We start from the raw sequence: 16390 nt of genomic DNA on the forward strand, positions 1-16390 counted from the left end.
GAGGGGGAGAGAAAGGGAGAGAGAAGGGAGAGAGGGGGAGGGAGGGAGATACAAACACACACCTCATCCACCCACCCTCCACTCACACTCCACACACACCTAGAGAGACCGACAGATTAGATAATAAGGGAGTTGGAGGGAGAGAGTGAGGACATTTTCAATGTCGGCACACGGATTGTGTTTATCGCATTGTTCTCGGTTGTCGGCAAAGAAAGCAGCAAGGTAGACTTTCATGATTTTGGATGCTCTCAAAAACAAACTTGGTAAATGAATATCATCGCTTTCTCCATCTCAACACCCACACAACATCAAGCGTTCCTCACCTCACAGAAAACTCTCCTCGCCATGTTCTCAAAGAAATTACCGAATATTATCCAAGCGCCTTTCTCCTGTAAAGAGGTCGAAACAAAATGTGTGTTAATATGCATTTCAATAACCTTATCAATAGCTCCCAATGATACGTGTAAAAATAAGTCCATGATCAAGACAAAAATAGTCTAAATTACTGTTACAATCATGCATGGGTATTGTTGGTTTATACATGTTAGTCTTGTATATTTTATTTTTAAAAATATTTGAGGTTACAGATCAAATCACCGCTATTACGGTAACTAAAATACATTAGTATTAAAATTACATAAACCAAATTGAATAATAACAAATATATTGAAAAAACGTCACTGGTAATTGCATACAATTGCACCAGAGAAAATATTCAAAATGCACAAAATAAAAAGTTGCGTGCAAAACAAAGTGAGTGAGGGCGAAAAAAACCTTATTTTATTTAACAGGTTATTATGAAATAAGGAATGGAGCTTTTAAAAAAACCCAGCTGGTTCCCGGAGCTGGTTCTGACACGAAGCTGCGAGATGTTTTGAGCGTTCGTGTTGCGACAACTGCGAGAACTATTCTGATATCATTCAGAGTTCTATAGTTGTGTTAATGTTGGGGAGACATTAAGGTGAATTGATCTCCTCTTCTACTAAACTGGCCTCAAAAAGCAACTTTAATTTTTCACAAGGTCATATCTTAAAATCCTCTCCATAAAAATGAACAAAAATTGCACACAGGATTACTTCAATACTCTACTCTGAACACTGGTTAGTAACCAAACAGTTGTCCAACTGACACAACAGCAAAATGCACTGACATGCAACACCTTCCTGGACCACATTCACAGCGCAACAGATTTCTTTGGCTGGGTTCCATTTATTCGCCTGTGAATGTGATCCCGGAAGCTGTTCCGTGTCAGTGCATTTTACTTTTGTGTCAGTTGGACAACTGCTTGGTTACTGACATGTGTTTAGAGTAGAGTATTGAAGTAATCCTGTGTGCAATTTTTGTTGATTTTTATGGAGAGGATTTTAAGATATGACCTTGTGAAAAATTATAAGTTTCTTTTTGAGACCAGTTTATATATATATATATATATACAAATTCAAAGTATAGACCTCTGGCAAGGCAACCGTTACTTAAAGTTTCACGGAATACCCTCACTTACGATCATTGGGTAAACCGATCATCAGACGGATGATGATCGGTTTACCCAATGATCGTAAGTGAGGGTATTCCGTGAAACTTTAAGTAACGGTTGCCTTGCCAGAGGTCTATACTTTGAATTTGTTTCTATTGCTCACCTGTAATGGGTTTGAGCACTCTAAAATTCCAAAGTTAGTCACTTGTAATGTAAACTTGTTATATATATATATATATATATAGCTTCTGGATTACGATTGGTAATAGTCATATACTCATATCGTGTATGATTTTCCTTAGATACACTGTAGTCATGTCCCTTACTAAATTTAGACCCCTTTCGTTGAAAACCATTGTGTCTTCAACTTGGTTGACGTATAATGTTAAATTGATTTAAATTAAGTCACATTTTTTATTTACGGAAACATCATTTATTGGACCCTTTATTTTTACAAAAATGTTGTTCTGCCTTTCATGTTTCCCAACACGTGTTTAGTCTGGAAAACTATGGTGTTTTAATTTTGCCGACCTATTTTATGCGGGCTCTAATATTTTCTTATAATTAAAAATGAGAGCAGTAAATGGGTTTACAAGGTTCTATAAACACCCTTTTATATCACCCTTTTATATTGTAGATATAAACTTTTATATATTTTATATTTTATTTATTTCAAAGCAGAATATAAACCGGGAATATAAATTTTATTTTTCGAAACAACTTTCGAAGTACCGTCTGATAAAGTAGTTACTAAGGTTACGCATCCTGCACAAGAACAAATTAACACAATGTGGAACGATTGCTTGCTACAAGAGGTAACTGAATATATTGGATAGGAAAGAATTAGCCAACACAAAGTGTTACAATTAATTTAAATAATAATCTAAACGAAATCCTGGCCTAACTGAAAAAAGCGAGGCAATGCAAGGCATGGGATTCGAACCCACGAATCCATGAATAAAGCGTTCGCTGCAGCTTACACTGATAAACCAATCCGGACAATACATGCTTTATATGTGGGAAGTGTATCAACATGATTGGTATAAATACAGGGTATATCAAAATGATCAATATACTAATCCGTTTTCAGTGATTATTGAGGCAAGATCCCCCTTAATATTGGTAGATTAATTTTATTAAAAAAACCTCGGAATTTCAAGAAGATCCGATGTAATATTTGGGAGAAACAAGCTTTAAAAACAATAAACAACAAAAACTGAAAAAAGGTACCAATTAGGCCTATTTTGATACAACCTGTAAGCATGGTAAGAAAATATTTAAGCTCAATTTAGCTAATGTTTCCAGACATATCTACGCCTAGATCTTATTTTCTCTTAAATGTCAGCGATGCCAATTTTAATGCATCGTAGTAAGCTTGTTAGACTCAGTCATATCACGAATACGATTACCTCGTAAGACATGCTAATCGATCATTTAGTGGGCATGATCTTGCAGTTTTTAAGCGGTTTAAACTATACGTTATTTCAGATGACATAAAACGTTGATTAAAATGCATGTTTTTGAACTAATTCTCAAGGAACTCTCTTTACAGGGTTTGTGTTTGTTTGGGTGCTTGCATTTATTGGTGCTTATTGGATACTCATACCCTCCCCCCTTTGCGTCATTTTCCAAAACCTGTATCAAAGGTCCTTGACCCGATCGAAAGCTTCATCCCCCATTTTCCTTCATCAAAACTGAGATTTTGGTATCAGAAAAAAGCTCATATTTTTCTCATTTTTCTCATTACCCCAGTGAAATCTAACGGCTGAGACATCAAGTGCGTTTAACTGGTACCCATACCGGAAGTGTATGCAGTATCCTATGGGGCATTATTATATTATTATTTCAAGTTTTTGCTTTTCATATCAAAACCATTGGAGCAAAAAAACATGTTGTTTTGATAATAGAAATCAATCTAAGATAGAAAACAGAGCATGAAAAATTGGATCACGCCTCTTTAATTTATCAAATTCAGCACAAGATGAAACACGGCAGAACAATTATACGCCGCCTACTCAGGGAAACAAAACCTAGTTTTAGATGCCTGAGGAAACAGGAGACACCGGAGAACAAATTGCACGTATAAGTCATATTTACAGAAAATCGAGAAAAACATGATGACAATGTTGCTACTGCTGAGGCGAAAATACAATATTATTATTAAGTTATTTCATCTCACCATAGAATGTTAAAAGAATACAATACGTGGTCAGTATGGTCTCACGTTGGTGCCGATTTTGGGAGTGATGTGCATGTGCGGACACCAGTTCCAAACTATAGGTGGCTTTCGGTGAGAGATTTGACATCAAAAAGGGAGGCATTGGATTAGAAAGACAAAATAAAAGGGAAATCTTTCCATGAGACCGGGGACAATTTTACCAAAAATAAGGCTTTGTTTTCGTGAGAATGGGGAAATTGAGTTGACAAGAAGAAAAATATATATATTTTTTAAAAGGGTCTTGGTGACAAAAAAAGTAAAAAAGGGGTCAATGGGTGAAAGGGAGTTGACATCCCCGTCACACATTTTTAGTGACTCTTCGCTCGGTGTATATTATCTCAAAAGAACTACAAAGTTCTACAAAGTCACTTGCAGATGATTATAAAAAATAATCGTAATCATTGGCTGGCACGAACCTCTTTGAAACCCAAACGTGGTTATGTTTCTTGCCGATAGGGATACCCATAATCATGAAATTAGTTTTACAAGCATTTACATTTGCTTGCTTTAAACCAGTTGCTTACTTTGGATAGGTCTTCACTTTTCAACGTGATTAACGACATTATTAGCAATGGCACACTTTAGTATGATTTTGACGTATCATCAGCAAACAATACAAAGTTTCGAATCAAATCGAATGTACAAGATAAAGAGTAATGGGCCTAATATTGAGCCTTGTGGAACTCCGCAATTTAAACTTTTAAGTTAAAATGTTTTATTATTTAAATTCACCTATTATTGCTTCCTATCACTTAAATAGCCAGACGTAAACAATTTTTTTAACTTATAAAGCAGAACACTACGGTCAATCGTGTCAAAAGCTTTTGATAAATCTACATTCTTATTTCAGAAGTTAAGATTGCGCTGTTTATGAAATAGTCTTAAGCAATTTCTGTTTAAATGCACACATTTTCTATAATTTCTTTCAAAATAACCATAACAATAACATTATATTGAAGAATGAAACAATGTTACCTTTAAATTGCTGATCTGCTCAGCAGGATCAACGGTAAAACTCTCAGATGTAATTAGCTCGATCCCATTGGCATTTAGTAGAGTGCTGAAGTGGTTGATTGTCTGAATAATAGAATTAAATAACAATAATGAACTCTATAGTAATATTATGTTATTATTATTCATAATAGGTTGGACGTGTTAAAAGCGAAATTGTCATTTACTGCATGCCACAAATTATTATTGGTTTGTTTGTTTTTTATATCGAGGGCATGTAGTCAGAACTGGATATGGCTATGGTGAAGTTGGCTAGAGATTAGAGCTTAGACATTCGTTATTTTGAATGTCCAAATATTATGTCAAATTACTCCAGTACTCATGAACGATGCAGAAAATGATTTAAATTGTAATAGAGACAGTCCTACAAAATTGTAAATTTATTTTGATTATTCTGAGACTGCACTTCAAATTGCGCTGCATCATGTGAAATTGCACCATAACTTTCGAAATGGGATGTAAAAAATTATTTTTGCTAGATTTTTGGTCTTTCAAAAAGAATTGAACTTTTAAACTAAAGACATCATTTTACACATAACCATTCTGGTTCTAAGGTGTCCACATGGGATATTATCATCCTATTGTATGTTGCATTTTCCTTACCGTTGAGAAGACTTCTTGGTTCTCATGAAGTGTTGCAACTTTGTTCCAATTATATTTCTGAATAATTGCTAATCTTGCGTAGTTGTAAAGCGAATCGGCAGCATTGGTTCTGAAGAATGACTTGTACTGCTTGCGCTGGGAAAGAGCCGGACTGGATGCAGAATATGATACCTGGAGAAACGCAATCATGCGAGTCGTATAATAACGGGGGTCTTTTCGGGGGTTATGTTAATGTTTAGATGTTTCATTTCAGTTAATAGAGTTTAAAAGCACAATGGGAGTATTTGCCTCTATTTTATTAGAAACAGGCACATAGTGCATAACTTACACCTTATTCTACATTATTTGATACTGTACATTCTCCAGTAATTTTGACAGTGTATATTCAGTGCTTAGTACTGCTTACTTGCAAAATATTCCAAAGATCAGCTGCGAGAGAGACAGTCTGAGCCACTGCTGAGCATCCCGCACCAAGAAGCATGTGATATGTAGTATTAGAATTGACGTACTCAAATAAGGCCTGGGTTCCGACTCCGGCATTGCACTGAAATTGAAATTGAAAGTGTTCTTATAAATATTGAACAGTATGTTTCGACTATATTTATAAATACGTATTTATAGATACGCACGTGACCACCTCCACGCTGACATAACAGCTTGTAGACAGTAAATCTCAAAGTGACCTACATATATTTGAATGCAAAGGCGGTAAACAACGCGAGGCTGTGCATCAAAATTGTCTATTTTGTTCAACTTTGTGATTATATTGTAAACGTTTCCGTCGATAAATAATTTTCCGTCGGCAAATACATTCAAAATGTTGTTTTTGATTCGGAATCTCCCATGTGTAATAATTTTGCTATTCAATTAATACTTAAATTTGATGATACTTATCTAAGAGTTCCTATCTTTTGCAATGGCATGAGGATTTGGTCACGTATGCTGGTCTTGGTATGTCGTGCCCATGGGTCACGTGCGTATTTATAAATGCGTATTTATAAATATAGTCGAAGCTAGCTGTTGCGATCGCTCATGGTGGGCGGACTGATAGAGGAATGTTATTACAACATTTTTACCAAACCCAAAACGCGTTTGTAATACGTTTGTAACGTTTTGCAAACACATTTGTGTTTGCTGGGTATGTGACAATATCTGTCATTATTATCTTTTAAAAAGGTGTGTAAGTCAAAAAGTTCAACAAACCAAATGATATTGCACTTTATTTAAAATAAACAAAACAAAACAAAACAACAAAACGAAACAAACTTAGAATGAATGAAAATTAAAACACTGAGGCCCAAATATGTTGTTTTTGGTCCTACCTTTGTATCAATCCAGTTCATTTTCATCTCATACCCAGGTAATATATCTGCTCGGTCGTTGATATGTTCCAATGCTAACTGCGAAGCGATTCTTGCACTTGGGCCGCGATTAAATTCATCCCCCAATATTGGGAACAAACCCATGATGTATAACGGAATAGGCCCATCACCGTAATCCGTTTCTCCGCTTTGATGGCTAGGTTGGGTAGTTCCAATAATTGGGAGGGATGACCCAGTAAGAGACACCTGTGGACCCGAACTTGTCATGATAAAATTAGTCACAACACTTGTTGGCATATCTGTAAATGGATCCCTGGTTGTGCCATTAAACTCCTGTGCAGAGTACGCGTTCATTACCATCAGTATGGTAAACAGGACACACGTCCACGCCATTATTATTTTATGTTGAAATTCCCGCAAAAGTATCTGAAATCAATATTTAAAAGATGGACAGCCTTTTACGAATATATAGCAAATCAAACTGATCAATAATGTTGGTATAATATATGCTCATTACACATTAACCAATACTGATACTAACACAAACCAGTCCAAAAGATTCATCTTCTTCTTCTCATTTCTCGCAATACCATATTCTGCATCATAGCTTACTCTACTTATCCACCTGCTGAAAGTTTATAAACCCAAAATCCCACCACCCTCCAAACAGCCATCCATCCTACGGCTGTTTGATGTGATCATTTATTAATTCTAGACCTGAATAATACCAACAGCTATCACAATACGGTAATAAACTGTATATATTTTGTAGCAGTTTTAACATAGATTTTGTTTCTATATCAAATTATTCATCTTTTTCTGCTTTTTGTGGTAATTTTAATTTATAAACTGTATATTTGTGTGAAAATTGAGGCGCTATTTACATATATTTTGAATTTAAATTAGCCAAATAATATGAGTTATAGCATACATTTCATGATAAAAGGTTTTTTTTTTTTTTTTTTGTCATTTCTTAGTCTGTTTACTGATGTTCTAATACCATTTTACAAGTGTCTACCCCTTGTAAGGATGCAAACAAGATTTTACATAAATAGCGCCATCATTGTTCAACTTTTCTTTAAAATGACTCAGTTTTACATGCCATCAAACAACCATATATCTATAAACATAGGCACACTCGCGCAAGTTCACCCCCACTTACATTTTACCACGCACCCCATCCACATCAACCTCCCCATCATTCACCCAGGCATCAATGTAGTTACACCATTACATTTCTTGCAACACTCTAACACTTCAATAATAGAATATCATATTATACACAATCATATTGCATGTACTGTTACATCTCAACCCAAGACGTCAATGCAGTTTTACCATTTCGTGCATTACCATTGTATAACGCTTCAATAACCTAAATTTTATATAAGGACCTACACAATTCATATTAAGAGCACTGTTGTTATATTTAAAGCCTGAAAACTATAGTCTGTATACCTTTCTCGAGTCAGTAATTTAGATATTGTGTTTTATTGTATCTGTAAATGTAATTTGCATGTAAATAAATGCATTTTCAGAAAGAAAATGATGCAAGGAATCTAACTAGCATAACACATTCCTGCAAAAATTAAATTTTTGAGAAAATGTCTAAATTTGATTTTTCTTTACTGACTCGAAGAAGGGACATGGACTATAATGTAGTTTTACCATTTCCTGGAAGACCATTTGGATATATAATTCTTTCATTATTAAAGGAATTATTAAAGCGCATACACAACGCACAAACATATACATACATTTATAGATACCGTATTATATTATATAATGGCTGACCAAGAGGTTAAAAACACGCCAAGGACTGTTGCTATTTCAAGCCGGGCACACATGCATTTTTGTATTATTTCTTGCATGCCGTTTTATAATTAAATGCTTTTATAAGGAAACACAAACATATACTCGTATAACATGTATAATAATTGTTATATCACACCGGGGCATATGCATGTATGTAATGCTAATATACATTTCAACCCGGACACCAATCAATGTGTTTTGACTTTCTTGCAATGCTTTTATAATATAGCCTAATGCTTTCTTAAGGAAACCCACATAATATTTATTGTTTATGGTTCATTAGCAGAAAAGGAGCAAGCAGTTGTTAAGCTCATTAGAACGGATGTCCTATAGCAGTATAGAGACAGATGACCCGGACAGAGGTACCTTTGATCGTTGCTTCGTTGCCGACAACTCCAGCCCACGAAATGGTTCCTTGGTTCATATATACTGAGGCGTATGACATAATGCGCAAATCATTTAGGGAGCATGACCTATCGGTTTTTGCACTCACAAATTGGGACAAATAAAGCTTCTTCACACAAGACTGGCATGGGTTCTGGAGACCCAATGCTTGACATATTGCCATTTCCACTCCATGTACATGATTTATTTCCGGGAGGGGGATAATACCCAAAATTTCGTTTTGATACATTATTTAGTTTTTATAACTCTAGAACCACAAAATCCATGAGAATATAAATGCGATTATATTCCTTGACTCATTTCCTATAATGTATTTTGAAGTTTATCGAATTTTTTAGTTAAATAAAAATAAGAAACTCGAGAGTGTTTTACAGAAAATAAATTGTTTGCAGTTCGTACCGGTCAAGCCACGTTTTATCCAATCAATTTTTAAATTGAGGTTTGACCATTATTGTTTGTATGAAAGAAATTGAGTAAACTGTAAAAACGTTGTCATGACAACACCCGCCTTATAAAAAGAAGATTTACATAGTCTCGTGTCCAGGCATTATGTGCTGGCCACTCGATACGTTACTGGTATTTAGCTCATGCAGGTTTGTTGTTGAGACTACATGCTCTGACCGTTGAAGTCATATAGCATATATTTAGTAATTTTCTTGATAGTACACTTATCCTGTACTGTCGCATGTACATACTTACTATGCTCATCTAATGCGTCAATCTTAGATAACTGAAGCGACTTTGACCCCTCAATTAGTTGGAAAGGTTTTGTAAAAACCCAACAGAACTGATACGCATTTTACCTTCTTCGGTAGGTAATAGAACGGCTAAATTATATATGGAGAATTAAGAAAAATATATACATGTTGGTGTACATCTCAAACGGGAAGGGCCTTTAATCGTGCCAAATCTAACCGAATCTTTCAATCTTGTTTGTATCTTTTCAAGGGGTAGACACTTGTATAAAGGTATTAGCAAAAAGACTAACAAATGACAAGGGAATTTTCAAAAAACTTTCTTTCATGAAAAGTCAGGTGTAACTCATATCATTTGGCTAATTTGAATTTAAAATATATTAAATAGCGCCCTCAATTTACACACAAATGTACAGGTTATAAAATAAAAATGACCACAAAAAAGCAGAAAATTTGAATAATTTGATATAGAAACGAAAATCTATGTTTAAAAGTGCTACAAAATATATGTGTATATACAGTTTATTAGTGTAATAGCTGTTGGTATTATTCTATAATTCAAGTCTAGAATTGAACATTATATAATGTTTTGTTGGAAACATTAATAAATGATCACATCAAACAACTGTATGCTGTTGCTGTGGTCGCTGTATTTTAACTGCGTTACTGATGCCATTGTCTGTTAGTTAACTGTCTGTTGTAATTGTTATTGTTGTTTATCTCTCTTATCAGATTGTGTCATATGCGCTGCTGTGGTCGTCACAAGATTTCGTCGTCCATCCCATCTCTTGTCATGTATGTGGCAGCTGCAAAACAACTACCAGTCCATTTCTTCATATCGTCAGTCCATGATGTTATTGGATGTCCTCTTTCTCTGCAACCTTCCACTATTAATTAAGCAATCGTACAATCCGCTTTTCAATATTGTCAAATTTCCTCATGTGACCGAAGTAGCATAGTTGTTGTTTACGCTGGACAAGAATTAAAAACTGCATTTAGGATAAGTGAAAGTACAACTAAATGACTGGAGAAGGCAATGCGATCTAAAAATTAATATTCAAATAAATAAAAATACCCAGAAACTCGTCAAGATGCTGTTCACTTGCATTATCGTGGTCTTGTTTATTGTATGTTTTAATAATAATTTAAGAAATTAAGACATTGACTTTCGCTTTTGAGGAAAGGATCGGACCGTGTCGTCATGTGTTCAAATATAACATATTTTGAACATATTTGGACCGTTTTAGTTTTATTTATTACCTTCTTTGGAAACATTTATCCAGACATTCTTAGTAATTTCTTGTACAAGCAATATCCTCAACCCACGCACCAAGACTTAAGCAGTATCCTCGCATCACGCCAAAAGACTTGGACAAAGTCAAATAACTTGATATTATTCCTGGGCTTAATCATAAAATCGCCTTGGTGTCTTCTTGTGGTTTCCATAACTCAACGAAAAACACTGCTTTTAGTTACAAACCAATGAGCCCACTAACTGTTTGGCAACTCCTTAATTGTGTTTTGTGTGTGTGATTTTTATAATTTTGATTCCTGAGCCCCTATTTTATTCTTACATTTCTATCACCAACTTATGAAGTTAGGGGGGAGCTCTTGAAATTCATTGTGCATTATTATTCAGGACTCAGCTGTTATTGTTTGTTGCTGTTGTGGTCGTTGTAAATATTTTAGCCATGTTATACTGATTCCATTATTTATTATCACTGCTTGCTGTTATTGTTGTTTATCCCTCTTATCAGATTGTTTCATATGCGCTGCCGTGGTCGTCACAAGAGTTCGCCGTCCATCAAATATCATGCCATGTATGTTACAGTTGCCAAACAACAAGTTAAATTAAGTCAATTTCTTTACATCGTCAGTTCATGATCTGATGATGTTGTTCATGTTGGCGTCCTTCTCCTCTGCAGCCTTCCACTCCCAGGGCTTTCACTACTAATTTAATACTCGCATAATCATATTCTGCTTTTCAACATTGCCCTCTTTCCTCATCATGTGACCGAAGTAGCATAGTTCTTCTTTACGCTGGACAACGACTAAAAACTGCAATTAGGATACGTGGAAGTACAGCTAAATGACCGGAGTTGACCCAAATTAATATTAAAAAAAAAAAAAAAAATTAAAAAAAAGCAAAGCAAAAAACAAAAACAGAAACAAAAAAGAACAAAACAAAAAACCCAGAAACCCGCCATCCTGTTCATTCATTTGTATTGTTTATTATATTGTATGTTTTAATGATAATTTAAGAAATTAAGACAGTGACGTTCCGTTTTGAGGAAATGATCATGCCGTATCATCATGGCCATCATTAAAGTTAATACAGATAAATACAAAGCAGTGACTATTCCTGAGTGGGATGCGGCTCATTTATTGTGAAGTCGTAAACAACTTGACCTTACTTTTACCAAGTGTATTCTGATTAGTACTTTCTTTTCAATTGCGCAAGAAAGAACAATTTTTATTGGTCAATCATCAGTCACTCGTCGTTAAGGATGAACTAAAACAGTGATGTATAGTCCAATCGTGTTAGCACTGAGCGATTGGTTGAAGCTAATGAACGCGATTGTACCTGCTTTTGCTACAAAATAGGGCCAACCGCATATATGCGTATGAGCAATGATCAATCGCGTAACATTGGCGACTACAGTAAGAATTTGGCTTCAAAAATCAATTCAATGCAGAAAACAGTAGAGAATCGACGCCTGTTGAATTAATATCAATTACGGTTTTGTAACCACATGGTAATAGCTCTTCGCCATGTGATATCTGCTCCACAAGTAATAACGCGATACTTGCAAATATATTACAAGTCATACACTGCCTTTTTACTTGGACGGTAAGATCAGCATTGTGATCTGCCTGCTCCGAGATATATCATAATGCTGAATCTAGAAGTAAAATAATACACTATCAGAATCAGATACGGAGCTCTTATTTGGGAGGCAGATTTTTCTTTGAATTTTGTTGACGTCTGTTTCCAAAGTAAAACGAATTAGTTATCCTTTTACATAATACGAATCCAATAATTATTTACGTAACTGGTCAACCTTGAGAGTTTATTTTAGCCTTGTCAATTGCCTTGTCGATAAAACAATAGGATACAATGCCGTGGGTATCATCCATCATATTTTGTTGGTATGTTACTGTTCAGACTTATATATATATCTCTTTTAATTTTGATAATAGTATATATTTTTGATATAATTTTTTTCAAAACATGTCAGGTTGAAATATGTTGGGCTTGTTCTTGGTGATTAGGTGGCAAGAATAACGAACTGCGTCGGTGTACGTGTAACCAATGTTTATTGTTTACCATTAATTTATTACAGGGATGTAGAAAGTGATTTATTCCTCATTTTCTTTTTCTCCCATCCTTTTTTCTCACACATGTCATCATTTCTTCAATTTTGATGTCATTTCCTAAGAGCGGTGCTCCCAACTTTCTGCATCTTTAGTAGTTTATATGTTATATACACGTTGGATGGGCGTTGTTGTTTCTTTTGGCATGATTTTGGCGCTGATTTGACATAGTGGTGAATGACAATTTGTTTGACAAAATGAGTTAAATAAACTTTCGAAATGAATGTAACTCTATATGTTCACAAAGTTTTGAGACCTAAATGTAATTAGGTAATTATTAGTGTTCTGTAATTTGGCATACCGGCGTATCATGATATTGCAGTTGCTTATTGATTTGACACACTGGTGTATATATCACGTGACGTGTCACTGTAGAAACATAATGGGACGGTTGATTTTTGAAAAATAGACATACCGGCGTGTCAGTGATTTCAAGAAGTCGATGTGATCTACCATGTATACCTTGAATTGCACCTTACTTCTGAAATGGTTCAGCTCTATTTTAAATTTAACTAACCATGAATTCAAATACAGAATGGCACCATGTTTGATTTGTTGCAACTTTTGCTGTATGCAGTTAAAACTTTGTTTTAGTCTCAAATTAAGTAACAGTCTGTCCACAGCTGGGAAGTTTAGCTCAAAACAACATTTGTTACATTTTAATCATAACTTAAGTCGTCATAGGTTAGTTATCGATACTTGAAGTAAGATTTTAATATTTCAATCAAAGATTACATGAATTCGCTGTGGGCTACTCAAAGAACAACTTAATTATTAGTTAAAGGTGGGTGACCAGATTGATCAAGTGAAAAATCATATTCTTCTCATTAATTTGGTGTTCCAAATGTTTAAAAAAATCCAAACTGTCGAACTAGTCCCGACTGTTGTATACCACGTTCGAGACTAGTCTTTAATAATGCTAGGATTATCCTCGAAAATACGCCAATTTGGAACCTCTAATTTCAATTATGTTCAATGAGAAAAACAATAGAATCTTTCATTTGATATCAATTTATTATGATTAACATTTATCTTACGAGGAACATTTGCGTGTTCTTTTCCATCAATGGAAATGTTACACGTAATTCCATTTTCTAAATATATCGAGCCACCCTCCTTCATAAGTGTGATTTCACAATCTGCAACTTGCTGAAGTTGCTCAGCTCATCTTAAGGTTAGCAACTATTTTTAACTGTTGCGATTTGGTAGTTCACAGCATCTTGCGAATTGTAGTGAGCTTTGGCAAAAATTGCATTGATCATTTCATAGCGAGTGTGTAGAAAATTCAAATATCACAGATATACTTTTGTAGGTCCTGTGGTTCTTGAGTTATGTTGTAAAGAGGGCTGAAACAACAACAGTTTTGTAAAACGTACATAACTCATTTAACAATAATAAATCAAGCAAGTTTTCAACGACATGATTTCTAGAATGAACTTTTGCACAACATCAAATAATATTTGATTTTTATTTTGGTTGCTTCGACCAACAAAAGGTCGCGTCGCCTTAAGCGTTTATTGTTTTGAGCCTCTTGGGTATCATAATGGCAAAGGGGCTCAGAATACTCTTACGAATACACCTTAATTTGGACGTTCAAGATTGCATGTCTGTGTCTTCTGGCCCTGTGAATCGTCAATTTAAGTATACCACGAATTTTTGACGTGCAAGACCATTATCTTAAGACATCCAAGATTGCATTTTCAATGTTCAAGATTGCATCTTGGATGGTCCAAGGTGAGCGTATTATCTTAGGCGTGTAAAGATAACGCCGATTTCCCCATAGGGTTACATCATTGTACACGCACTTGTAGTAAACAAAATCAAATTAAGTATGTCTATACGCTGGCGAAGTTATATAATAATCGGATTAACTAGCATAGCAATATGTAAAAACAATTTTTGAATAGACCGCGCTGCACTGGTACGTTCACGCGGTACCTCTGCATTGAACCATATCATGCTGATCACTCGCACCTGTAAGATTAGTATCTTTGAAAAGACCAGTATTTTATTCAATCTATGATTGCAGACATACACAGGTGATGAGTGCAACCTGTTTGTAGTGCAGCGCGATATATTCAAAATTGTTTTCACCTATTGTTATGGTAGTTAATCCGATTTATTACGTCATTTCGCCAGCGTATAGCATTTAGAGTTGATTGTAGCTGTGGTTTAATACAGAATAACCAACATGCTTTTCAATTAAGTCGTGGAAAAGGGTATTATTCTTAATTAGTATGAATTCCGTATCAAAACAACAAGTAAACATAACGCGAGAAAGGAGAGGAGGAGTGGACAACTAAGACGCAGAGACGTATAAGAAGAACAAGACGAAAAGAAGTATAAGAAGAGAAAGAATGAGAAAAAGTAGGAGTATAAGGGAAGGATGTAGAAAAAAGATATAAAGGTAATTATATAATAAATACATTAATCCAAATAAAGTACCGATATCTTCTACAGTCACTAAGACACAACATTCAAATACAACAAGAAACAGGTAGTATTTATGTCAAAAGGTAATGATATGTAGATAAACATAATTATGATGAACATAATGGTTGAAGCCGGGTTGAAGCACTATTAACAAGCAACATTTGATAACATAAAAGTCGCAATTGATACTAGTATCAAACAAGTATTTTTATTCCTACCTTATAAATTGTATCCACTATACAATGCAATGCAATGTCAAATGCAAGCAGGTAACACGATTACTTGTTGACGAATCGTGCCTTCGTATCACTGACACGGAACATAAAATGTCCATGCAACCAGCTTCTTTACGCCTGTCAAATCTGCAGAGAGTGATGCTCGCAGTACTGTATTAAAATATTACAGCAGCAACCTGACATCAAATTGCATATTCAACATGGTAATTCCACTCTCAATTTGATTAACTGTTTTGAGTTGACCATGGATGTTAAACAATTGTCTCACAACATCCAACATATGACTGATTTTTCAAGTATATAGCAATTACGCCGATATAAAACCTGTATTGTATTTTCATGCTCGCCTGGCTCCTGCCTATGAATATATAGACATTGCAATATACGGACATAATGATTCCTTATAAAGCACACGCCTCTGATGACGTTTCAGCCGCTTGTTGGTAATGAATAACCCAATAAACGCAGAAAATGTATCATATTTGTTGAGCGCTGCCGAATACACACACAAAACAAAAACCGTTGAAACGCGTTCAACTCTAACAGTTTTTTTCCTGACGAATGTTGGTAATTTAAAAAGCATAAAGGGTTAATTTCATCGTCGACTTCCTGTAGAAATGATGGCTTTAAGTTTTAAATTTGTCGTTTTTATCTAAAAAATAACAAGAAAAATGCCTTTACATCCAGTACTTGATACAAGGATTACAACAAGACATACGATTTTATCTGCATTTAAAATTCAAAGGTTTGAAGATCATTTGTTTTACATAACACGCACAGTTTAAAAAAAAACACGTTAAAAT

At 34.8% G+C, this 16390-nt stretch overlaps 1 protein-coding gene across 1 annotated transcript in view; it reads right to left on the reverse strand.

Annotated features, from left to right (window-relative positions):
* LOC140166138 (gamma-aminobutyric acid type B receptor subunit 1-like) overlaps positions 1-15989 on the reverse strand; it is a 49382-nt gene extending 33393 nt beyond the window's left edge. Inside the window, exons 1-6 of the mRNA XM_072189523.1 lie at positions 15570-15989; positions 6629-7054; positions 5713-5850; positions 5307-5477; positions 4668-4769; positions 324-389 (exon numbers count right to left, since the gene is read on the reverse strand). Coding sequence (XP_072045624.1) covers positions 324-389; positions 4668-4769; positions 5307-5477; positions 5713-5850; positions 6629-7021 — 870 coding nt within the window. The 5' untranslated portion in view covers positions 7022-7054; positions 15570-15989. The remainder of the gene's footprint in view (positions 1-323; positions 390-4667; positions 4770-5306; positions 5478-5712; positions 5851-6628; positions 7055-15569) is intronic.
* Positions 15990-16390: the final 401 nt, after the last annotated feature.

This window comes from Amphiura filiformis, chromosome 12 (assembly GCF_039555335.1).
Source record: "Amphiura filiformis chromosome 12, Afil_fr2py, whole genome shotgun sequence".
NCBI classification, from domain to species: Eukaryota; Metazoa; Echinodermata; class Ophiuroidea; order Amphilepidida; family Amphiuridae; genus Amphiura; species Amphiura filiformis.